Here is a 25,237-nt window from a genome sequence, read left to right on the forward strand (position 1 = left end):
AGGAGTTCGAGACTAGCCTTGCCCACATGGTGAAACCCCGTCTCTACTGAAAATGCAAAATTAGCTGGGCATGGTTGTGCACGGTTGTAATCCCAGCTACTCAGGAGGCCGAGGCAGGAGAATCGCTTGAACCCAGGAGGCAGAGGTTGCAGTGAGCCAAGATCGCGCCATTGCACTCCAGCCTGGGCAATAGAGTGAGACTTCCTCTCAAAAAAAAAAAAAAAAATTAGCCGGTTGTGGTGGCGCATGCCTGTAATCCCAGCTACTTGGGAGGTTGAGGCAGGAAAATCGCTTGAACCTGGGAGGCAGAGGTTGTTGTGAGCCGAGATCATGCCATTACACTCCAGCCTGGGCAATAAGAGTGAAACCCTGTCTCACAAACAAATAAACAAACAAACAGAAAACCCCTGGCTACACAGAGACAAAAATAATAGGCGTGGCTCAAACATTAATAATATAATCACACCTATCATTTATGGAAGACCTCCCTGGTGCAGGGGTTGTGCTGTCTCAACGTTCCATGCACCGTCTCATTTCTCCCTTGTCACACTAGGAAGTTGCATCGATTCTTCTCTCCAAAGGAGTCTGAGGATCCGAGAGGTTAAGCAACCTGCCCAAGATGACACAGCAACCCAATCTTTTATACTTTATTAGGTTTTCAAATAGTATCAACTCGGTTTTTTTTTTTTTTTTTTTTTGGTTGGGGGAGGAAAAAGGAAGTGAAGGGCAGAGGTCAGGAGGAAGCTTTGGGTCCCCTTCGTTCTGTTTTCATGACAGGGGTGGGGGGCGTGGTTTGGGGTGTGCCACATCCTGGCACTTCCTGCAGGACCTCCCTTCGGTCCCCCTGACAGTGTCCAGAGACACGTGAATGCTGGATTTAACATCCTTGCTCCTTGTCCATCTCTGGGCCTCAGTTTCCCCAACTGTATGATGGAAATTGTGGTCTCTGCTTTTTCTCAGGGCTGCGATGAGGATTAGGGTAAATGCCCGTCTTACAGAGGAGCCTCTGCCCCTCTGAGTCAGGTTCTCACCATGGAGAATCTTAATGGGGCTTTCTTTATCCTTTTCCTGCAGGATTGGATCTGAGGCTGGCGGTACAGGAGGGGAAACTGAGTAACCTGCTGCTCCTGGTGTGGGGGAAGGTAGACCATGTAGAGCTTAGAGCCTGGGCAGGCGTCTCGCTGGCACGATGGTTCATGCCTGTCATCTCAGCACCGTGGGAGGCTCAGGTAGGAGGCACACTGAAGCCCAGGAGTTTGAAACCTGGGAAACATAGCAAGACCCCCCCACGCCCCCACCAAATCTCTATTAAAAAAAAACAAAACAAAACAAAACAAAAAACAAGGCCAGCCACGGTGGCCCACACCTGTAATCCCAGCACTTTGGGAGGCCAAGGCGGGTGGATCACCTGAAGTCAGGAGTTTGAGACCAGGCTGGCCAACATGGCGAAACCCTATCTCTACTAAAAATACAAAAAAAAAAAAAAAAAAAAAAAATTAGCTGGGCGTGGTGGCAGGTGCCTGTAATCCCAGCTACTCAGGAGGCTGAGGCAGGGGAATCGCTTGAACCCGGGAGGCGGAGATTGCAGTGAGCCAAGATCGTGCCATTGCACTCCAGGCTGGGCGACAGAGCAAGTCTGTCTTAAAAAAAAAAAAAAAGAAAGAAAAAAAAAAAAAACCACGCCTGGGTATCATTTGCAGAAATCCAAACACAACAGTGGGATCTGGGAAGAATCGTGCTTCAGCGTGGCCTCCTGGTCCCGAGGCTGATGGCCGGTGGTTGAAGGAAGAAGGGTTTCTATCCAAGGCAGGGTCCTTGGAGCAAAGTCCCTGGATGACACCCTCGCCCTAGATCCACGCGGCCCCTCCCTGGGTCCCTTCCCACCTACTCGGCTGGTTTCAGGCTGCGAGTCCTGAGACAGTCCACTTCCCCTCCGGGGGGCCCTCCCGGGTTTCCCCTCGTAGCCAGATTATTATTACAAAAGCCAATTCAACCCGTTTGGGTGTTGAAAGGCGCTTTTAATAAATTGTGCGAAGAAGCCATAAACTCTGTCTCTCGCAGGAGAGGCTTTGAAGTCAGAGGACAGGCTGGGTACACTACACCCAGGCCAATGGTGGTTCCCGCTGTCAGGTGGTGTTGCTACTAAGAATGACAGATAATAATAAAACATAATAATGACCCTGGGATTAGGTGTTAGAATGAAGGCACAGTGAGCCCCGGAACAGTCACCCACTGGATAAGCGCTCACTAAACGGTAGCTAAAGCAGCTGTCAGTACTCCCTCCGTCCGGAGGAATGAGGAAGGGGAAACTGAGTCCTGGAGCCCCCCCCCAGGCGCCCGGTCGCACCAGCCAGCCCTCCCCGGGCCGGGCCAGGACGTTCTCACCACTCGTGCCCTGCTCCCCCTTCCCCGTCCCCCGCCGGACCTCTCCCACGACCGGGGAGGAAGTGGGAGAAACGGACAGGGGAAAAAAAAAAAAAAAGTCGCGCTGAACCAACGCCTCCCCACTCCCCACCTCCGCCCCTCGCGAGCCATGCAGACCCCCTTGTGCCAAGGAGCGGCCCGCGCGGACCCAGGCGTCCAGGGCCCGGTCCCCGTCCCGCCCCGCGGCCCGCAGCCGGGTGGGGGAACTCGCGAAGCCGGGAAAACAACCGCCCTCCCCGCCCCTCGCCAACCCCTTCCCCCGCTGACGCCCCTAGCGCAGCGGGGTGGAGGCGACTCCTTTATATAATCGCGGGAGGGCAGGTTGGTGGTTTCATTTAGGGACCCGGGAGCCCCGCGGACCCGGGCCGTCCTTGGCAAGGCCACCCCCGGGGTCCCTGGCGCGGCAAGTCCCACTGAGGCCCGGGGAGGCCCAGGGCCTGGCCTTGCGGGGGTGTACCCACCGCCTCGCCCCCAACCCACCCCCGGCAGCCCGGGCCGCGCGACCCACACGCCCGCGTCGCTCCTCACTGTGCGCACCGCGCTCCCCGCCCCCGCTGCCATCCTGCCACGCCCCGGGCGTCGGGGGCACAGCCCGCGCCCCCCCGCACCCCGCCCCTGCGCAGAGGCTGGGGGCCTGTTTATCTGGAGGCCCCCACCCCCCCTCCACCCCGGGGGGCCCACTCCCCCCGCGCCCCGGGGAGCTCTGGGGCCAGATAAGCTGGCAAGCTGGCACGGCGCCGCGCGGCGGGGCGGAGAGGTCAGAGGCGGGGGGGGCGCGCCGGGGCGGGCCGGACCCCCCCCCACTTGACAAAACCTAATAACAGCCCGGTCTCCCCGGTGCAGCGGGCGAAGCCCCACGGGAGGGCAGAGACGTGGCAAGAGGGGACCTGCCGAGCCTGTTCTGGCCTCCGAGGCCAGGCTGGGGGGGGCGGGCTGGGCGTGGGGGGGCCGGCGGCTGCGGCACCTTTAAGACAAGGGAGGACCCCTCTTGCCCTCGGAGAAACCAGGAAGGGAGTCGCGAGCATCATACGGGGCTTTGGCTGTACTGTACAGTTACTGTAGGGGCAGTGACGCCGCCGCCGCCGCGCGAGGGAGCGACCAGGGCAGCGCGACGCGGGCAGAGCGAGCGCCGCGGACCCCGGAGGCGAGCGGCCGAGGGAGCCCAGTCCCAACTCCGGGCCCCGGCCCCGCGCGCCCCGGCCCGGCCCCGCGAGGTAAGTCAGCGCCCGGCGCGGCCCCCGGCACGGGGTACAGGGCGGGGACGGGCGGGGGTCGCTGCGCCCACCGCTGCTCCCTCGGGAAGGGGAGATCCGGGGAGCCGGGGACGTTCCCCCAAGTTTCAGAGGAGGGGGTGGTTGGCAGCTGCCCGGAGGCTGGAGGCGCCCTGGATCCTGAGCGCGGGGAGGGGGCGCCGCCCGGGAAGGGGGGATTGGGGGCTAAGTGCATGAGCTTGTGCGCCAGCCCCCCCCATCCCGGGTGCATGGCTTTTCGGGGCTCCCAGGCGCGCGGGGAGCGGGGGAGGGGAAGCAGGGCTGCATTGAGGGTGGGGGGAGCCGGCGTGGGGAGATAGGGGGGCGCGTCGCCTGCTAAGTTTCCAGCTGAAGACGAGGGGCGCTCTCGCCCCCCGGGGGCCTATTCGGTGCTGCGTGCATACGTTGGAGTTGGCCAGGATTGAGCTCCATGGGGGATGGGGGGGAGGGGGCTGAAAAAACAGGGAGGGGGGCTTTGGAAAGGAGGGGGAAGGGGTGGGGTGTCCGGGTGGGCGGGCGGGGCCGCAGGGACCTCTGGGCGTCGTAGTCCCTCCGCCGTTTGCAACCGGCAGGTGGCAAGCGACTTGGACTACAAGTCCCAGGGTGCCCCGCGCCGGCAGCCCGCCGCGGCCCGCGGGTAGGGGCGGTGCGGAGGAGGGGCGGTGAGCGGCGGGCCGGAGAGCCAATGGGCGCGGACCGATCGCGCGGCGCGGCGCAGGGGCGGGGCCAGCCGGCCCGGGGGCGGGGCCTGGAGCCGGGCTCCCCTCGCCGGGGGCCGGTGGCGGTCCCGGCTTCCGGCTGCGCGGCCCGCGGGCCGGCCCCCTCCCCGCCCCGGGGCCCCTCCCCGCCTGGTTGTGTAACCGTCCCCAGCCCCCCTCCCCTCGGCCCCCCGCCCGTGGGGGGGGTCACCCTCCCCGCGCTCCCCGGGGAGGGCGGCGGCCCGGGCGGCCGCGCGGTGCAGGCGAGCCCGGGGATGCGCGGCCTAGCGCAGGCCGGGCCCGGGCGTGGGGGAGGCGGGCGGGCGGACCCAGATCCGGGGTAATTTGCATCGCCCTCCCCCCAGCCCGGGTGGGGATTGGCCGCCGGCGGCGGGGGGTGGCGCGGGGCCAGGCTCACTGCCGCCTCCCGGCCCCTCGGAGGGAGCCAGCCCAGCCGCAGCCGCCGCCACCGCCGCCGCCGGGGCCGGGCCCCCTCGCCGCTGCCCCGGGAAGGAGGTAGGAGCCCCCCGCGCGGGCGAGGCGGCGGGGGCCCGCGGGCCGGGCGGGGGCCGCGCGCTGCGGCCGGGGCGGGGGAGGGGGCCGCTTCCTGCCCCCGCCCCGGCCTGACTCAGCCCCGGGTGGGGGGCCCGGCCTGGCCCCTCGCCCTGCCCGGACGGCCGTACGGCTCCGACCCGCGGGAGGGGGCGGAGAGAGCACCCTAGTCCCCGCCGTCCGCGCCCCCAAAGCGCGTGACCCCGTCTCCTCTGGCCCGGACCCCCCCCTCCTTCCCCTTGACGCCACCACCACGTGCGAAGCCTGAGCCCGGGCAGGGGAGGGGGGAGCTGGTGGGATCCGGCCCCCTCCCTCCCGCTCCCTACCTCCCGGGCGGGAGACCCAGCCCCCCCGGGCCTGGGAGCCTGGCTGGGGGCTGAGCCGAGCGGAGGTCCGGGTGCCCCCCCCAGGGCCCGGGCCTCTGCGGGTTCTGGAAGGCGCTGCCCGGGCGGGCTGGCTGGCGGGGGCGCACGGTGGGCCGCGGCGGGAGGTTGCTGTCCACCCGGGCCCGGGCACCCAGTCGGCGCCCACTAAATGTTGGCGGAATGCAGCCAGGAGTTGGCGGCGAGGCGGGGGGAGGCAGCAACTCCTCTCCCCCCTAGCCAGGCGGCGGAAGTCACAGAGGTGCTGGTGCCCCTGCCACCCGCGGCACCCACCTGGCTCACCCATGGGTGGCGGGCTCGGTGGGCCCCCCCACCTCCCTGCCAGCTGCCTCCGGAGAGGGCGTCGGGATTCCGTGTCAGCCCCCCCGCCCCAACCTCAGAACTGGACCAGGGCGTAACCCTGAGCGTGCCGCTCCCACACTGGGGGTGCCTCCCCACCACCGACCGATCACTTCCTATTGGCAAGCTGGTCTGGGAGAGGTCCCGGGGAGGCCAGGCCTAGGCCCAGCCCTGCTGCTGCCAGGGCCTGAGGGCTTCAGGCCGGGGGCGTTTGTCCCCGAGGGCCACCCCCTATGGGGCCCCGAGAGCACCTATCGGCGGGGCCGGGGCCTCTGTTTACCACCAGCCATCGCTGTGGAGACAGAGCCTGGGGGAGAAGGGGGGGCGGGAGCCGGCCGCTGGAAAAGCGAAGTCTAAGGAAGGAAAGAAGAGCCAACCGGGACACTGAAATTTTAATTCGTGGGTCAGTCCGGGGGGTATTTATTATTCAGTTCCGATTGGCTGCGTGGCGGCCAGTCAGCACCCGGGCCCGGGCGGGCAGCCACGCATCGGCAGAGGCCCGCGGGCGGCCGCAGGCAGTGGATGGGTCCTTTGCTCTGTGTGGGAGACTGAGGCGCGGCCGAGGCAGAGCCCAGCCTGGGGCCTGGTCGGGAAGGTTCCCTGGGGCGATCACAAATCCCTGCTGGGTGTTTGTTTGTTTTTTTCCTTTTCTTTCCTTGAGTCCCTCTGACCTATAGTTGGGTCCACCTGGTGGCAGATCCCTGTTGCCATGTGAGGAGGAAACTAAGGCAGGGAGGGGAGGTCGAATGTGAGCTTGGAAACTCCAGAGGTTAGAGCAAGCCTCGGAGCAGGTGCCAGTGCTGGGCAGGGGAGACTGAGGCATAGGGGGAAGCAGAAAGCGGCCCAAGGTCACTCAGGTGGAGTCAGAGCTGCCCCCTGTGCTCCATCCTTCCAGCTCGGGGCCTGTCCAAAGTCCCCTCCCCCCCGTGTGGTGGCCCAGGGGCGCCTGCCCACCTGTCTTTGAGCAGGGCCGGAGGTTGGCAGTAGAGACTCAGCTGCAGGCACCTGCCTGCAAATGGAGCATCACCGAGGCATATTAAACCCTGTGTCCGAAGATGACATTGAGGCTCAGAGAGGGCCAGCATGGCTCCCAAGGTCACACAGCACAAGCCACAGCCCTCTCGCCTCCCTGCCTCACTGGGCAGGCCCTTGCTGGCGCACGTGCAAACGAGGCCCCTCTCCAATCCTGCCGAGCCACAAACTCGTCTCGCCTTGGTCCTCAGAGGCGAGCAGGGCTCTGGGTTTTATGACCAGAGGAGACCGAGGTCACCTCCCCAGAGCCAGCCCACTGCAGCCCAGATGCTCCAAGGAGGGCTCCTCAAGGGTTGGAATGCTGGCATGCTTGCTCTGCGACCTTGGACGAGCCCCGTGACCCCTGCAGCCGGGGCGTGCTGTGTGCCTGGGGCTGCGGAGGGTCCCGCAGCTGGTGCCTGCAAAGCCACCCATGTTGTCTTTTCTTTTCTCCTCCGTGGTGGAAACTCCCAGGTCAGCTCAGGGCATGGCAGAGACCTGAGTGTGGGGCGTGGGTCAGAGCTGCGTGAGACACCCGCACACCCACCTGTCACCTGCCAGACCATAAACCGCCCTGCAGTAGCCCTGGGCAACAAGGACAAGAGGAACGAGCTTGGGTGGGGGTGAGCATGGTCCAATCCTAGCCCAGCCCTTGGGTCCACCCCAGCAGTCACTCCCCCTCTGCTAGCCTCAGTCTTCCCATCCAGACAGTGGGAAGATGGTCATCAGCCCTAGATTGTTGTCTCAAGAGTTCGCTCAATGGGTCCTTGGGAATGCTTGTTGAACGACTACTGTGCAGTGTGTCAGGCCCTTGGGGAGCTGTCTTGAGGGCTGGGGGGGCAGAGGCCCCTCCCTGAGCCGCCCATGTCAGCTGGACTCCAGCCCTGCCCCGGGCTCCTGTGCGAGAGCTCCCTTGCAAGGCAGCTCCGAGGGGATGAGGATAAGCCGTCCTTCCTCTCAGCCCCCAGGGTAGGGGGATTTCATCTCCTGCTGGTATCCGGGGGCCAGGAAAGGGGATGGAAGGAGCCGTGGGAGGACTAGTTAGGCAGGCCGGAGCCAGACGGACGGCCCGTGCTCAAATTCCAGTTCTGCTGTGCGACCGTGGCCAAGCTGCTCCCCCTCTCTGATGCCGTTCCCCGTTTGCAAAATGGGGCACAGACACAGATCCTGCCTTCCAGCGCTGTGGGCGCCGTTGCGGCCCGGGGTCTCTGGGGTGATTATCAAGGCCCGGCCTCCCCCAGCTGCTCCGAGGGGCGGCTCTGACCCTTGGGCCCCAAGCGCCGAGTCCAGAGCCCCAAAGCGCAGAAGGCGCCCCTCAGAGAATCCGGCACTCGGAAGGAGCGTGGCCAAAGGACCAGCCCCTCCATCTGTCCCCCAGCAGGCTGTGGACGGCCACTCGGTGGAAGTGTCGCCACCCACGCCTTTCTGGTTTGACTGGAAAACAAGGCCCATCCCACCTATCAGGATGCCTGAGAGAAGGATCTGGCCGGGTTTTGCAGGCCGGGTTCTGCAGGCCGCCGGGCTCCCAGGCTGAGCCTTCCACCTGCTCAGGCGAGGGTGGGGGTGGGGCAGGTATCTCCAGGTGACAAGCAGGCCTCCCTCAGGGGAGGGAGAGAGAGGTCACCCCGGCCTCTCACAGGCATCTCAGCTAAGCAGGTGCAGCCTGGGCTGATGGCAGGGTGGACAAGGATGGGCTTCCGAGAGTCTGGCCTTGCTTGCCCCAGTGACGGGAAGCTCAGCCCCCCACTGTCGCCGTGAAGCTTCCTCTTGGAACCTGGGCTCGGACTGTAGTCTGGGCTTCCTGGCCCCTGACACCTCAGAGTGTGGGAACAGGGTGGGCCTCAGTCCCACCCATGAGTTGGGCGTCAGATGGGATCCCCCTGGCCTCCTCATCGCTGCCCCCATCCCCGCTGTCACACTTCCCACTGGGCCCCCGCGGCCTTCCTGCCTCTGGCCCTTTAAGGCCCGGGCAGGAAGCCCCTCCCCATTTAGGGCAATAAATGGACACGTAAAATGGCCGAGGGCCTGTTTGCTCCATGTCTGGCCCAGAGGGAGGCCTGCGGGCGAGGGCAGGCGGGGAGGGGGCGGGCTGGCAGCTGGCAGCCACCCCAGGCCGTTGGTGCCCCCCGATCAGGACACTGCATTCCTGTCCCATTAAACCCAGGCCGAGGACTGGGCCAGGCGGGGCTTGGCACCAGGTCAGGGCGGGGTTACCCGTCGGGACCAACCTTGCAACACAGGCCGCTGGGCGGGGAGGGGGCGGGGGCTGCCGGGTATGGGCCTGGCAGCCACACCTGCACACCAGGCTTGCAGTGTGACCTTGGGCCGGCCGCCCACCCTCTCTGGGCCTGGTCTCCCCTTCCAGCTTCTTCCTCAGACCCCACCACTCACTCCCTTGGTAGGTGAGGAGGGGACTGAATTCCCGGAATAGCATTCAGGAGCAAAGTTCCCATCCGTGAGGGGTGGTGAACAGCCTGGCAGTGTGTTTTGGGGACTGGCTGTGGTGCACATCAGGTCCCTGGGCTAAGTTTGCTGAATGGATGTGAGCGAGACCCTGACCACAGTGGGGGGGCCCCTTTCCACTGTCACGACCCCCATCCCCCAGGAGACAGAGGCTCAGAGAGGTCTCCCATCTTGCCCAAGGTCACACAGCTTGGAGGTGGGGGAGCCGAGGCTTGAACCCGCGCTGCTCTGCACAGCACAAAGGAGGGGTGAGAGGTCCCTTTGGCCTCCTTCCCTGCTCTCCCTGGGCAGAGGGTTGGGTGGGGGCCCTGATCCCCTCATTAGACGACCCCCTGCTCCAGGAAGTGGCCTTCGTGAAGGTGGCTGGTGGTAGTTACCTGCCCAGCCCTCACTTTGTCGTATGACCTTGGGGAGGCCCCTGGCTCTCACACCCTGCACTAGTGATGCAGCCTCCTCTCTGCCGGTCCCCCTTCCCCGGTCGCCCACCGCCAGGCCTCAGTTCCTGACACTCCCTGTGCTGGGGTGCCCTTCTTGGGATGCTGGGGTCCTTCCTGGGCGACATCTGCTGCTCCCTGTGCCACGTCAGGGTGCTTCTGAGCTCACGGCATATCCCCAGCAGCTGGGAAGTGGCAGCTGTGTGCAGGTCAGAGGGCTGCTGTGTGACCTCGACTGGGCTGCCTCACCTCTCTGAGCCTCTCAGGGACCTGCGGAAGACGAAGTGAAGGTGCCCAGTTAGTTTGGGAGCACAGAGGAGGCCGAAATGCGGCCTGGGTGCCGTGACTCTCGACAGACACTACAGCAAGTGACCCTTAGGTTAGATGGGAGGTGGGAACGGCAGGCTGCACAGCCCCCTGCTTCTGGGTATGCCTGGCAGCCAGCTGGGCGGGCCCGGGCGTGGGCTGTCACTGGTTTATCCGGCGGTTTGCTGCGCCCCTACTGTGCGCCACCCTGGGAGGGTTGGGCTTAAGGGCCTGGGAGTGGCCCGGGGGGAGGAGGGCGCCCCACCTCCAGCCCAGGAGGGGCCTGCCAGGGCCTGCCCCTCCGCCGCCGAGTCAGCACCGAGCAGCCCCGGAAATCCCACGGAGGCCAGCGCGGGGGAGGAGCTGTGATGAAAGATGGGGCCCCGGGTGGGTGTGGGCCGAGCCCAGGGGACCCTGGCCGGCAGGGGTGGGGACCTGGCTGGCGTGGGGCCGGGGCTTCCCGGAGGAGGGGAACGAAACCGCCACCTCCGGAGGCGTGTACCCTGTGTCGGACGCACAGTGGGGCTTCAGCACTCGGGGACTTTTTATTGCCAAGACTTTGTGGCCCTTCTGGGGGTGCTATGGCTGGGCCCGGCCTCCCCTCTCCCACCTCGGAGGCAGGGTCTTCGGCCCTTTCCTTAGGGGAGGCCTCCAGGAGGCCCAGGTGGGGGCATTGGCCCAGGGCGTGGCCGGCAGGTGGCTTGTGTTCCTGGAGTGAGGGCGTGGGTCAGTTGTCTCACGGCGAGTTTAGGTGGGTGGAGGGACCGGCCCCTCCATCATTTCCTGGCCCCCAGCCCCTGGGAGTCAGCCCTGCCGGGCACCCTTAGGCCAGGACTGCAGCCCTCTCTGCGCCCCGGCATTCTCATCTGTAAGATGCGGCCACGGTCCTCTCATGGGGGCTTCCTTGGCTGACATCACCCTGGGCCTGGCTGCACTGAGGGAGGGTCTCAGTGATATTTAGGAGGAAATAGGGGCCCAAGAGGGGGTCCCAGGCTGGAGAGGGCAGAGACTGGGACCCCTGGACCCAACCTGGAGCTGGGATCTTCATACTGGCGGGGACCTCCAGGAGGTGGCTGAGCCATCTGGATTATTTTGGGCCCATCCTCCAGGCCCCAGGAAAGACACCTCTCAGCCACTCCAGAGCGGGGACCCTGGTCACCCGAGGGGAGGAGCAGGCCAGGGGTGGCCATCTTGGGGCGTTGGTGGCCTGGGTCAGAGGTCTCCCCCCATGCTGGGGTGGATAGGAGGGCCGGGTCCCGTCTGATCCGGAGCTCCATCTGCTCACACGCTCCCCGCGGCCCAGGGCCAGACGGCAGATGGTGGCAGGGGGTGGACACCACCAAAGGGGGCTCCTCGGAGGCTTCCCAGGGCTGAGCCTTGGGTGGGGTCGCCCCCCTCCTACCGTCCCTGCTCCCAGCAGCCACATCTGAGCCCACCGCCCCACCACAGGCCTTAGAGTGGACGGGGGCGCTGAGCAGCTGGGCCCTGGGCCGAGGCTGGAAGGAGGGAAGGAAGGCGGGTGGAGGGGCCTGGGGAGCGTGGTGGCACTGAGCAAGCTCACAAAGGCTTCTGTGTCGCCCGGCAGCTCAGGCCCCGCGCTGAGGGCCCTGGGCTTTGGGTCCGGCTGGACCGACACCATGCCTCCCTTGTGGGGCCTGGCTCAAGCCCGGCGGCGTCAGAGCCTGCCTGGGCTGCCGGGCTGGGGGACAGGAGGGTCTGGTGGCCCGGAGGAGGCCATGGAAGGCCCGGCTCAGGCCCTCTTCCCAGGGGCCTTGCCCAGGGTCTCTGGCCTGAGAGCCACCGGCTGGCCTGGAGGAATGTGAGCTGTGCTGGGTGACTCGGGGCAGCCGGGGGCTCCCAGGAGAGGGTGGAGGGGTGGGGACAGGGGCCAGAGGGTTGCACAAGCTCCGAGTGGGTGGATGAGTCACAGCCGAGGGGAAGGCGGAAAAAAGGGAGGGGGAGAAAGGGGTGGGACAGACACAGTCCCCCCAGGGCCCGGCGCTGCCCGAAACCTCTGCCCATTTGACAGATAGGGAGACTGAGGCCCAGAGAGGGCCAAGGCCTTGGCTGGGGCTGAACAGCTCAGCTGGGGTGGCTGAGAGTTGGGGAGGGGCTGCCAGGCAGGCCTGTGGGCAGGCAGGAGGTGGATAGGGGTTCCCCCGGCTCCCTGCTCCTCCCGGGCTGTAGCCCGGTCTCTGTTAATCACAGCTAGGGCTGAGCCCTATGCTGGGGGCTCTGAGGGGCAGGAAGGGGTTTAGCCTGCGGAGTCACTGGCCCTGTCCGGACGGGGCACACCCACGGTGGCCTTGACCTCGGCTGGGTTTCGGCACTGGGTCCCCGTGCCTGGGCTGCCACACCCCTTCCTGCTGACTCAGAGCCCCCTGAAAAGAACCAGGCCTGACCAGGAGGCAGGAGGCAGGGTTGGGGAGGCCAAGGGGTCGGCTCTTAGGTCCACTCCCGGTTTGAGTTCGGATGCAGATGTGTCCTCATGGTGGGGCCTTGGGCAAGTGGCCTCAGCTCACGTCGGAGTGGGTGCTGCCAGCGGGGTTCGGGTGGAACTGGCGGGAAGTAGGTGTTATGTGTTGTTGTTTTTTTTATTTTTGGAGACGAGTCTTGCTCTGTCACCAGACTGGAGTGCTGTGGCGTGATCTAGGTGGCTCACTGCAGCCTCCACCTGTCGGTTCAAGTGATTCTCCTGCCTAAGCCTCCCGAGTAGCTGGGACTATAGGCCCGAGCCATCAGGCCCAGCTAATTTTTTGTTAGAGATGGGGTTTCACCATGTTGCCCAGGATGGTCTTGATCTCTTGACCTCGTGATCCACCCACCTTGGCCTCCCATTGTGCTGGGATTACAAGCGTGAGCCACCGCGCCTGGCCAAAGTAGGTATTTTGTAAAGGTCACTGCGTGGCCTCCCCTCTGTATCGGCCGAAGCCCGTGCTCAGACCAACAGGAAAATGGCTCAGATCAGGGCACTTCTCTCGAGCACCTACTGTGTGCTCCTGTAGCACCTCAAAGTGCCCTTTCCTTATTTATTTATTTATTTATTTTTCCGAGACGGAGTTTCGCTCTTGTTGTCCGGGCTGGAGTACAGCGGCGCAATCTCACCGCAACCTCCGCCTCCCAGGTTCAAGCGATTCTCCTGCTCAGCCTCCCGAGTAGGTGGAATTACAGGCATGTGCTACCACGCCCGGCTAATTTTGTATTTTTAGTAGAGACGAGGTTTCACCATGTTGGTCAGGCTGGTCTTGAACTCCCGACCTTAGGTGATCCGCCTGCCTTGGCCTCCCAAAGTGCTGAGATTACAGGTGTGAGCCATAGCACCCAGCCCTTTTTTTTTTCTTTTTCTTTTCTTTTTTTTTTTTTGAGACCGAGTCTCGCTGTGTTGCCCAGGCTGGAGTACAGTGGCTCCATCCAGGCTCACCACAACCTCCGCCTCCCAGGTTCAAGCGATTCTTCTGCCTCAGCCTCCTGAGTAGCTGGGATTACAGGCATGCGCCACCACGCCTGGCTGAATTTTTTTTTTTTAAGATGGAGTCTCGCTCTGTGGCCCAGGCAGGACTGCAGTGGTGCAATCTCGGCTCACTGCAACCTCCACCTCCCGGGTTCAAGCGATTCTCCCGCCTCAGCCTCCCGAGTAGCTGGGATTACAGGCACGTGCCACCACGCCCATCTATTTTTGTATTTTTATTAGAGACAGAGTTTCACCGTGTCAGCCAGGATGGTCTCCATCTCCTGACCTGGTGATCTGCCCACCTTGGCCTCCCAAAGTGCTGGGATTACAGGTGTGAGCCACCACACCCAGCCTAGTTTTTGTATTTTTAGTAGAGACAGGGTTTCACCATGTTGGCCAGGCTGGTCGCTGGTCTTGAACTCCTGACCTCAAGTGATCTGCCCACCTCAGCCTCCCAAAAATGCTAGAATTACAGGCGTGAGCACCGAGCCCGGCCTCAAAGTGCCCTTTCAACAGGCATTCCCAGGGGCCCTCCTGGGAGGGGTGGTGCCAGTGCGCTTGTGACATTTAAGCGTCCAGTGTGGGTTTTGCCGGCATAATCTCATGCTGATGAGAAAGAACAGGGCATCTGACTGCTCTTGGGCACAGCCAGGGAAACTGAGGCTGGTGGGGGGCAGGAAACCTGACTGTCGTCATGCACAGCTAGGGAAATTGAGGCTGGGGGCAGGACATCTGGCCGCCCTCGTGTACGGATGGGAAATAGGCTGGGAGTGGGACACCTGATTGCCTTCCTGTACAGCTGGGGAAACTGAGGCTGGGGACAGGACATCTGATTGCTTTTGTGCACAGCTGGGGAAACAGGCTGGGAGAGACAGGACATCTGACCATTCTCATGCACAGCTGGGGAAACTGAGGCTAGAAGATAGGACATTTGACTGCCCTTGGGAACAGCTGGGTAAACTGAGGCTGGGGAGCCAGGACATCTGGCTATCCTCATGCACAGATGGAAAACTGAGTCTTGGCCGGGTGCCGTGGCTCACGCCTGTAATCTTAGCACCTTGGGAGGCAGGGGTGGTTGGATCATTTGAGGCCAGGGTTTTTTTTATTTGTTTTGTTTTGTTTTTTTGAGACAGAGTCTCGCTCTGTCTCCCAGGCTGGAGTGCAGTGGCGCGATCTCAGCTCACTGCAAGCTCTGCCTCCTGGGTTCATGCCATTCTCCTGCCTCAGCCTCCCGAGTAGCTGGGACTACAGGCCCCGCCACCACTCCCGGCTAATTTTTCGTATTTTTTAGTAGAGACGGGGTTTCACTGTGTTAGCCAGGATGGTCTCGATCCCCTGACCTCATGATCCGCCTGTCTCGGCCTCCCAAAGTGCTGGGATTACAGGCGTGAGCCACCGCGCCAGGCCGAGGCCAGGGGTTTGAGACCAGCCTGGCCAACATGGTGAAAGCCTTTCTCTATACTAAAGACACACAAAAAAGAAAAGAGGCTGGAGGCAGGGCATGTATCGCTTTGGTGCAAAGCTGGGGAAGCTGGGGCTGGAAAGGCGCGACATCTGACCGCCTTCACGTGCAGGTGGGAATCTGAGGCTGGGGGAGCAGGGTGGAGCGCTGCTTCTCAAGGGCCTCGGGCCCTTGTCAGTGGGCACAGGAACCCCCGAACCCCCACTCACGAGCTCCCTCTCGCTCCCCACTGCTGCAGGTCTCGGCGCGGAAGATGGCCGGCGGCGTGGACGGCCCCATCGGGATCCCGTTCCCCGACCACAGCAGCGACATCCTGAGTGGGCTGAACGAGCAGCGGACGCAGGGCCTGCTGTGTGACGTGGTGATCCTGGTGGAGGGCCGCGAGTTCCCCACGCACCGCTCGGTGCTGGCCGCCTGCAGCCAGTACTTCAAGAAGCTGTTCACGTCGGGCGCCGTGGTGGACCAGCAGAACGTGTACGAGATTGACTTCGTCAGCGCCGAGGCGCTCACCGCGCTCATGGACTTCGCCTACACGGCCACGCTTACCGTCAGCACAGCCAACGTGGGTGACATCCTCAGCGCCGCCCGCCTGCTGGAGATCCCCGCGGTGAGCCACGTGTGCGCCGACCTCCTGGACCGGCAGATCCTGGCGGCCGACACCGGCGGCGACGCCGGGCAGCTGGACCTTGTAGATCAAATTGATCAGCGCAACCTCCTCCGCGCCAAGGAGTACCTCGAGTTCTTCCAGAGCAACCCCATGAACAGCCTGCCCCCCGCGGCCGCCGCCGCCGCCGCCAGCTTCCCGTGGTCCGCCTTTGGGGCGTCCGATGATGACCTGGATGCCACCAAGGAGGCCGTGGCCGCCGCTGTGGCCGCCGTGGCCGCGGGCGACTGCAACGGCTTAGACTTCTATGGGCCGGGCCCCCCGGCCGAGCGGCCCCCGACGGGGGACGGGGACGAGGGCGACAGCAACCCGGGTCTGTGGCCAGAGCGGGATGAGGACGCCCCCACCGGGGGTCTCTTTCCGCCGCCCGTGGCCCCACCGGCCGCCACTCAGAACGGCCACTATGGCCGGGGCGGAGAGGAGGAGGCCGCCTCGCTGTCGGAGGCGGCCCCCGAGCCGGGCGACTCTCCGGGCTTCCTGTCGGGAGCGGCCGAGGGCGAGGATGGGGACGGGCCCGACGTGGACGGGCTGGCGGCCAGCACACTGCTGCAGCAGATGATGTCGTCGGTGGGCCGGGCGGGGGCCGCGGCGGGGGACAGCGACGAGGAGTCGCGGGCCGACGACAAGGGCGTCATGGACTACTACCTGAAGTACTTCAGCGGCGCCCACGACGGCGACGTCTACCCGGCCTGGTCGCAGAAGGTGGAGAAGAAGATTCGAGCCAAGGCCTTCCAGAAGTGCCCCATCTGCGAGAAGGTCATCCAGGGCGCCGGCAAGCTGCCGCGACACATCCGCACCCACACGGGCGAGAAGCCCTACGAGTGCAACATCTGCAAGGTCCGCTTCACCAGGTGAGCTGCCCGCCGCGGGGGAGGCGCCGTCCTGCTCTCTGCCCCAGCATCCGCCACTCACGGCCCCTCCTGCCTCTCTCCCTGCACGGCACGCACACATGCACGCAGACGCACAGACACATACACGCACATGCACACAGACACGTACACGCACACATGCATGCCACGTACACACGCACACAGACGCGCACATACGCGCACATGCACACAGACACGTACATGCACAGACATGCACACGCAGACACGCACACAGACGCGCAGACACATGCACATCACATACACATCCACGCACCCACAGACACACATACACGCACTTGCACACGTATGCCACATACACATGCACAGACACACAGATGCACACACGCGTGCACATGCACATATGCACACCACATACACATGCACACACATAGGCACACAGACATGCTACACAGACACACATGCAGACACACAGATGCACATGCACACCACATACACATCACATACACATGCACACACGCACATGCACACCCAGACACGCACACAGATGCACATGCACACAGAGATATGCATGCAAGCACATGCACACAGACACATACATGCACAGACATACACGCACATGCATGCAAACATGCACCCACAGACACACATACATGCACACACAGGCACACAGACACACCCCACCTCTTGGGCCCAAAGCCAACGAACCCTTCCCTGACCCACGTGGCTGTCAAGAACAGCCTAGACCAGGCCCTGCCCTTGTGTGTGGACATCCCGGTGGGTGACAGCACAGGCCAGACATAAGGTGACAGCCACATCATATGCAAAGCGTGCCGGACAGGGTTGAGCTGCGGGAGGTGGGCGGGAAGGCACAGTGGTTCTTCTTCCCTGGAGGGCTGGTTCTTCTCTTCTGCACTTTTGGATTTTTTTCTTTTTCTGCTTTGGGAGAGGGTGACAGGCCCTCAGGCTTAGGGAGGGAGAGCCCAGGCTGGTGAGCGGTTTCTGAGTTTCCCGTGAGCCTGGGTAATTTGCTTCAATCAGCCGACATTTATGAAGCATCTGCTGGTGCCAGGCCTGTTCTAGGCGCCGGGGATAGGCCTTGCTGGAACCTGAAGCAGGGGAGGAGCGGCTGTGGGAAAGGGCGTTCCAGGCAGAGGGAACAGCCAGTGCAGAGGCCCGGAGGCCAGCTCAGCTTGAGAGATCACTGTGCCCCCATGGGAGCCACGGGGCTTGGTCCCTAAACAGCAGGAGTTCAAGGCCAGGCCGGGGCAGTTTGCGATTCGGTCTCAGGAGTCCAGAGGTGGCTGGCGGGGCCTCGTAGATCCAGGGCGGGCTGTAGCGGTGGGGGCAGGGGGCTGGCAGGCAGGGACCTGGCCAGGCCGGGTGACTCAGCACCACCCCCTGCCCCCCACCCGCCCTGGGGTTCCCCCAGCCACGCCCACCGAGGCTGAAGAAAGAGGCCATTGTCCCAGCTTCCCAGCCCCACCCCGTGGGGACAGGAACTGGGACTGACCCCTCCCCGACACCCCAGCCCCCTCCCCAGCAGGCCAGGAGAGGAGGGTGCGGCCTGGACTCCGGCGCCCAGGAGTGCCAGGCAGGGGGCAAAGGGCACTTTGGGAGGCAGGCAGTGTAGCTGGTGGTTTGTCCCTCCTTGGTGAGGTTGGGATACTGGAGGTCTTGGGGAGCTCCTCTTCCTCCAGGCAGGGGTCACTGTGGGTTCGTCTCTGAGCTCAGGAAGAGCAGCTTGGTGGGGCGCAGAGAACCGGGGTCTGCAGAGGGGACCAGGCTGAGTGAAGGTGGTGACCCCCACCCTGCTTCCCTGGCCGCAGGCCACAGGCCCGGTTTCATTCTGACTTGGGCACTGCTGGCTATCCCACCCGACCTGGGGCCGATCCCCTCAGTCAGAGAAACTGAGGCTTAGAGAGGGACAGTTGTTGAGACCTCTTCCTCCCACCCCAATTTAGACCCACCTGCTTCCTCTTTTCCCCTACCCCATGCTCTGGTCCCCCCTCCCCAGGACACCAGCACCCCCACCCTTCAAAAGCCTGGGAGCCCGAGGCCCCTCTGAGTCACAGCAGGGCGTTGAGTAAGTGGGGCTTGTGGTGGCTGGGGCTATAATTACCCAGGCTGGGGCTCGGGGTGATGAAACTAGGGATACCTCCGCCCCCATCCCGCCTCTGCGTGGCCCTCTGGCCTGCTGTGCAGCCCCAGGCAAGTCCCTTCCTCTCTCTGGGCCTCCCAGGCTCATCTGGGGAGTCTCTGCACAGTTCTGGAAAAACCTAGTGGCTGTCATCCCCTCTGTGACCCCGGCCCTGTGCCAGATCTGGGCAAGGCAGCCCAGAGACCTTGCCGTGGGCTTTGCAGAAGGTGATCGGTAAACCAGCGGCCTGGAGGCTGGTAACAGAGCTGGTTAGGCCACAGGGTTCTGTTAGCAAGTTACCACGTTCTGTTGGCTTCAGTGGAGCAGCAAGGCTAGAGATAAGGTAGGGGTCTGGTTGCAAAGGGCTTAGTGTTTTCCCAAGGCCACACAGCACTCGGGGTCCGAGGCCCTCTTTAGATGTTCAGAATGCGAAATCGCCCCCACTCGTCCTGTTTTTCGAGGGACCGTCCCCATCGGGGCACCGAAACTTCCGGTGCACGGTCCGTGTTCTGCAAGGGTGATCCAGGGCCTGCCGCGTCCGTGAGCGTCCCTGGGCGGGGATCGGGGGTCCCCGGCCCCACTGACCGTGCCCGCCCCGTGCCCCGTCCACAGGCAGGACAAGCTGAAGGTGCACATGCGGAAGCACACGGGCGAGAAGCCGTACCTGTGCCAGCAGTGCGGCGCCGCCTTTGCCCACAACTACGACCTGAAGAACCACATGCGCGTGCACACGGGCCTGCGCCCCTACCAGTGCGACAGCTGCTGCAAGACCTTCGTCCGCTCCGACCACCTGCACAGACACCTCAAGAAAGACGGCTGCAACGGCGTCCCCTCGCGCCGCGGCCGCAAGCCCCGCGTCCGGGGCGGGGGGCCCGACCCCAGCCCGGGGGCCACCGCGACCCCCGGCGCCCCCGCCCAGCCCAGCTCCCCCGACGCCCGGCGCAACGGCCAGGAGAAGCACTTTAAGGACGAGGACGAGGACGAGGACGTGGCCAGCCCCGACGGCTTGGGCCGGTTGAATGTAGCGGGCGCCGGTGGAGGAGGTGACAGCGGAGGTGGCCCCGGGGCCGCCACCGACGGTAACTTCACAGCCGGACTCGCCTAAAAACCAAAAAGAGAAAACAGAAACCCGAGAAAGAGAGAGACAGAGAGAGAGAAAAAAAATCACCCACCACCCCCCCAAAAACACAAAAAAAGAAAATCTATCTATATACAGATATCTATATCTATATATATATATACAGATATATATATATGACGCGTCACAGAATCTAGGGTAGCGCTTTCTCAGATTTCCCTCCTTTCTGACGTTTTTCTCCCTCCGCAGGGGCCCCGGCCCTCCCTGGCTCCCCTTCCCCCCCACCACCCCATCGCCGGGTTTCGGGGCTTGGTTTGGGGTTTTTTGTAGGACACAAGGAATCCGAGACCCCGCACAGCCCCCTGGGCACCCGGCATGGGGCCTGGGGCCCGATCCGAGGCTCTGGGCTGGGGGGAGGGTAGACGTGGGGGGGCTGGGGGGGGGACTGGGGTGGGCTTTTAATTTCCTCCCCTCGCTGGTTTCTATGAGTCTTTCAGACAAGACCTTAAATGATTTCTGTCTGCTCTGAGCGGACGTTAAAATGGGCCCCCGTCCCCCGACCCGCACCCTCCTTCCTCAGGGCACTTACTAAGGGAGGGGTCTCCCTCTCCATCTCCCCAATGGCCTCCCCGCCTCCAACCCTGCCTGCGGCCTCCCCTCCTCGCCCACCCCACGTCTCCTGGCCACTAAGACACAAACCTATTTATTTCTAGGCCTGGAGAAAGGAGATCGGACTGGGGTTCCCGGTGGGGCGCCAGGATGGCCCCTGGGGGGGCTCCTGCCGCCTTCCTTCACGGCACTTACAACCGGCGGGACCCCCAGGGACCACCCCTCAGGGCGCCCCCCACCCCCGCCCGGTCCACCTAGACCCCCACGTTTGGAGATTCAAAACTTCTGTCTTCGTCCTCTCCCCCGAGCCCCCTCTCCCAAATTTTTAAAGCACTTTTTAGATTTTTTTTTCTCTTTCCTCCTTAAAAACAAAATTTATATATAGATATATATATATATATAAATAATATACTTTTCCTCAGAGGAGCAGGCAACAGTGTGGGATAAACAGAGTCATGATCAGAGGAAGCCCAGGGTCTGGTGATGGCAGGGATGGGGGGAGAGAGAGAAAATCCACAAGTTCCAATGTCACAAAAGCAATAAAACAAACTAGAAAAAAAAAAGGTTTTACAAAATGAAAGGAAGGAAAAAAAAAAGGCAACCAACCACATTAGAAGTCTTGGCACTTTGTAACGGAACGGGTACTACACTTTATCTTAATTCTTAATTTAAAAACATGTTTACAAGTTACAACCAACTTCTATGAAAAGTTGAAAAGACAAAAAAAAAAAAAAGCGAGCGAGAGAGAGCGAGAGAGAGAGCGAGAGCAGAAGAAATTCCTAAAAGTCGATTTATTTTTGTACAAAATAATAAAAAAAAAAACCCACCACAAACGTAGAATCCACTTCTGTTCCCCAAAAAGCGAGAAGGGGGGTTCAGGAGGAAGCCATCGCAGGGGACCTGGGAGACGCCCCGAGGTGTTTGTGCTTCACCCCTGGACGTCAGCCTCGAAGGCAGGACTGTGGGGTGTTCGTGCTGTGTTCCCCCCGCCCCCCCTTTCTGTCCCCTTTTTTGGTTCTGACGTGAAGAGGTCTTAGCATCCGCTTCTGTCCACGGGGTCTCTCCTTCCTCCTCCCTAGCTCAGGGATGGGCCTTCCAGCCGGAGCACCCCGATCCCCAACCGGCACCCCCCAATCCCCCAGCACGCCTATCCTCCCGCATGGCCACCAAGGAGCTGGACCTTGGATGCGCCTGCCCTGTTGAGGTGGGTGACAGGGGCCCCCCACCTCCAGGGCCTTAGAACCACCGCCCCCCTCCCCACCCCAGGCACCCCTCTTTTTACTCAAAGGCACTGACTGTAATCCAGGGGGACTGGGACCTGCCTCCCCCCAACCTCTGGCTCCCACAAGGCCCGGTGTTGACCGAGCCACAGGCCACGGACAGGGGCCAGGGTTGGTGAGACTATGTCGCCAGATGCCAGGACGCCCTCACCCCTTTTGCATATGCAATGCCTAGCATGGGACCCCGAAAATAGACGCTGTGCTGCACTGAGACTTCTTGTCAATGCCCAACCAGGGGGGAGTGTCTCCCTGCCCCCGACCCCCCCATACCCCCTTCTCTGTGACACACACATCTTCTCGTCTCTTTTTCTTTCATTGTTAAAGGGAAGCTTTTTAAGAAGGCGATTTTCATATTGTTTCTACAGGATGGTTTTGGTTCCCTTCCCTTCCCACCCCCCCTTAGGCCTGTCAGCCCCCTCCAAATGTCTCAGGATCCCCCCTCTCCCCTGGGGCTGGGTGACAGCACCCCGGCTGCGTTCACACCCCAGTGTCACAGGGCGAGCTGTTCTGGAGAGAACTATCTGTCGTGGCTGAGCAGGGAGCTTGAACACCCAGGCCAGGGACACCCCTCCCCAGCTCCCAGAGAGGCCCCCTGAGGGGTGAGCCCTCGTTCCACCTTCCCCTATCCATGCACCCCCTCGCAATAAAACCAACTCTAAAATCACAGCTGTCGTCCTAGCCAGTGGGGGCGACCGGACTTGGGGGGTGGAGCCCTCTGGGACTTCCGTAGGAACAAGGGCTGCGGCCCACCGCGACACTTAAACAGACCTCGGGGATTGCACTAAACCCTCGTTCCTAGCTCCGCACTCAGCTTCGCCTGTCCTGCCCGCCCACTTTGCCTTAACTGCCCGCCCGTCCTGGGGGCCACAGCCTCTGCATGGGCCCAGAGCCGGGACCCCCCAGCCCAGCCCCGCCCTCCCCAGACTCCGCGCAATCACATACTGTATATAGACGTGAATCGATTTTATTTTTATTCTTTAAATTAAGGTCGTGATAAAGTGTTGCCAAAGATACCTGCTGAATTCTCGCGTTTCAGGAAACAAACAAACAAAAAAAAATGATATTTGAGGAGGGTCGTGTTGACTCCATAAGAAAAGGACACAGCTCAAAGCTTTTTTGTTTGGTTGTTTGGGGTTTTTTTGTGTTTTCTTTTTTTGGGTGTTTTTTTTTTTTAACTGCCTGGTACAAAAAAAAAAAAAAGAAAAAAAAAAGAGAAACAATGCGAAATTGTTATTTCCATTCTCATGGTGAAGTTGCGTGGACGCGTGTGTGCGTGTGTGCAAGAGAGCGGGAGTGAGGTCCAGGCTGGGGTTGGGGGGCTTCAGGCGGGGCGCCCGGGGGCCGGGGAGGTGGCCGGGCCGGAGCCCCTGTCTGCAGTGGCCCCCAGCCTGCCGGGCCCGAGAGAGAGAGAAGCATCTTTGCTACTAGCTGTTGCTGCTACCTGCCTCTGCCCCCCGACACCCCCCAACCTTTTGAGATTACGGAAAAAAAAAAAAAAAGTCAAAAAAGTTTTTAAAAATGAAAAAAAAAATTATAAACCAGTGAATGTAAAATGCCGGAGCAGGCCCAGCCTGGCATGGGTGTGGGCCTGCAGCCAGCCAGGCTCGAGTGGGCGATACCAAAGTCTGCACCCGCCCCCCACCATTGTGGCCATGGAGTCCTGTCAATGTCTTTTTGCTTCCTTCCGAGGGGGGTCCCCAGCCTCTTCCAGGGTCTTCCCCTGGAAGTGGGCGGCTGCAGGGAAGGTGGGGGACGGGGGTCTTTGCACGATTCAGACCCCGGGGCCGTGGCAGGAGCGGTCACTTCACAGGCGGTGACACTGAGGCAGGGGCCTCAGGGTGCCCCCTCCCGCCAGGCAGCCAGAATGGTTGGAGGCAAGACAGAATGAAAGGAAAAACAGAAGAAAAAAATATATTAAAAATCAACAAAAAAAAGCAAAAATCCTATTTTTTGAGAAAGAAAGATATTTATATTTGCAGTTTTATTTTAAAAAGTTATTTAAGTTGAAGCAGCCTTCCCAGAGGTGGTGGGGGGGGTGGGTGGCTGGCACAGGACGGGTCGGGGCCTGGAGGCTGGGGGGGCCCCAGGAGCTACAACCTCAGAGTTAAGACTAGCTCGCATTAAATACATAGATTTACAAGGGGGGAGGGTGGGGGGACCGGGGCCAGGAGGTGGAGGGGGCCGGAGAGACCCCCATCCCTCGCCGGGGCTGCCTGGAGGCTGTGGACCAGGATCCGATGCCCAGGTCCCGCCCCCCACCCCACCCCAGGCCCAGAATTGAGGTGCCTTGGACTTTGGAGGGGCCAGGCCTGGTGAATGGGGGGCGGGGCGGCGCCCTCAGGGTACAGAGCACAGATAGACATTCCAGAGACTGTATTCGAGAGTCTTTATAAAGTGTGGGAGATTAAAAAAAAAAAAAAAACTGATAAAAATGCACTTTTTGGGAGTGGGGAGGGAGAAGCTTTAAAAGTAATAAAAAACAAACACAAAAGATGAAAAAGTAAAAAAATTCATTTTTCTTGTACATAAAAAAAAAAGAACCACTAAACGCAGCCTGTTATGACCGCTGCCGCCTCAGTCGCCTCATTTGATGTTCTCTGTGTTTTGTTCGGGGGAGGCTGGGGAACAGGGATGGGGGGCTTGGGGGGGTCCCCTTTTTCCCCTTTTGGCCCTGAAGAGACTGGGTGGGTTGAGCCCCTCGTCCACACCACACCTTTGGGCCCAGGGTGACCGGATCCTGTGTCCCCAGGAGAGAAGCCCCAGGTCCCCGACCCTTCCTGCTCTTCCTGCCCTGCCTTGGAAGCCAGGCCCATCTCTCTGGGGTCCATCTGTCGCATGGCGGGGAGGCCGGGTGTGGACGGTGACCCAGAGCACCGGGGTGGGGGGTGAGTGTCCGAGGAGTACCCAGGTCCAGAGGCCCGTCTTGCGGGGAAGGTGACCCACAGCCCCTGGCGCGGGCAGGCAGCTGGCACAGGATAAGGCCAGAGGGGCAGCAGGGAGAACCGACTGGGCGGGTCGTCAGCAGAATCCAGGGCTGGGCCCTGGGCACCGCTGACTCCAAGCTTTCCCGAGGCCCCAGGCGGGGTAGCCTCACCTGGGGGCCACCTGACTCTGCTAGAGGACCCCAGGATGCTGCTCCATGCCAGGCCCCAGGGATATGAGCCAGGATCTGGAGCTGGAAGCCTCAGCTAGCTGCAGCCCCTACCTCTGGGCAGGGTCTCTGAGGGACAGCCTCCTCCTTCCTTCTGTCCTCCAACCAGACTCGGCCCATGTCCAAGGAATCTGTCCAGGTCAGCAAAGGTGGTGATGGGGCCCGCCCCAAGGGATGGATGAGGCACTCATGGAAGCAGATGGCACAGTGAGGCACCAGTGGCTGCACTGAGCCAGGCACTGGGTCCACTTAGAACCCCAGCTCCTCCTCTGTGGATTGGGCTCTTCCTAGTAGCCACAGGAAGTCAACAAAACCTGGCCCAGCCCTTGCCAGGAAACACCACAGAGGCCACAACACGAAGTCTGAGGGCCTCCGGGTCCTTGTGTGGACCCCATGCTAAAGCCCCATACCTGTGCGAGGCCACCCATGAACCTGCTGCAGCCAGAATTCATGCCCAAGTCCCCGACTTGGGCTGGGGCAGGGTTGGGGGTCAGCGGTTCCACAGCCGTGTCCTGAGCCCCCTGCACCCGGGACCCTCAGGGCACACTGAGGCCTCTGCTCAGAGGTCCCACGTGGGGAAGCTGAAGGAGCCGCAGCCTCAGGACCACAAGCCAGGGTTAGGTGCTTCCTAACCTCTGTGCTTCAGAGAGGGCCGGGAGTGGTGGCTCATGCCTGTAATCCCAGCACTTTGGGAGGCTGAGGAGGGAGGATCGCT

The 25,237-nt window shown here is 62.1% G+C and overlaps 1 protein-coding gene across 6 annotated transcripts; it reads left to right on the forward strand.

Moving 5' to 3' along the window:
• The first annotated feature begins 2,746 nt into the window (after nt 1–2,746).
• Nucleotides 2,747–22,849, forward strand: ZBTB7A (zinc finger and BTB domain containing 7A). 6 transcript variants are annotated; one of them, XM_030796196.1, is made up of 3 exons: nt 2,747–3,638; nt 15,012–16,288; nt 19,017–22,849. In XM_030796196.1, exons 2-3 carry the CDS (start codon nt 15,027–15,029, stop codon nt 19,507–19,509), a joined length of 1,755 nt encoding a protein of 584 aa, XP_030652056.1. In that variant the 5' UTR covers nt 2,747–3,638; nt 15,012–15,026; the 3' UTR covers nt 19,510–22,849. The 6 variants fall into 6 exon arrangements, with proteins under 6 accessions (XP_030652056.1, XP_030652058.1, XP_030652054.1 ...); XM_030796198.1 differs by lacking the exon at nt 2,747–3,638 and adding an exon at nt 4,545–4,888; XM_030796194.1 differs by lacking the exon at nt 2,747–3,638 and adding an exon at nt 5,002–6,871.
• Nucleotides 22,850–25,237: the final 2,388 nt, after the last annotated feature.

This window comes from Nomascus leucogenys, chromosome 17 (genome assembly GCF_006542625.1).
Source record: "Nomascus leucogenys isolate Asia chromosome 17, Asia_NLE_v1, whole genome shotgun sequence".
Classification (NCBI taxonomy): domain Eukaryota; kingdom Metazoa; phylum Chordata; class Mammalia; order Primates; family Hylobatidae; genus Nomascus; species Nomascus leucogenys.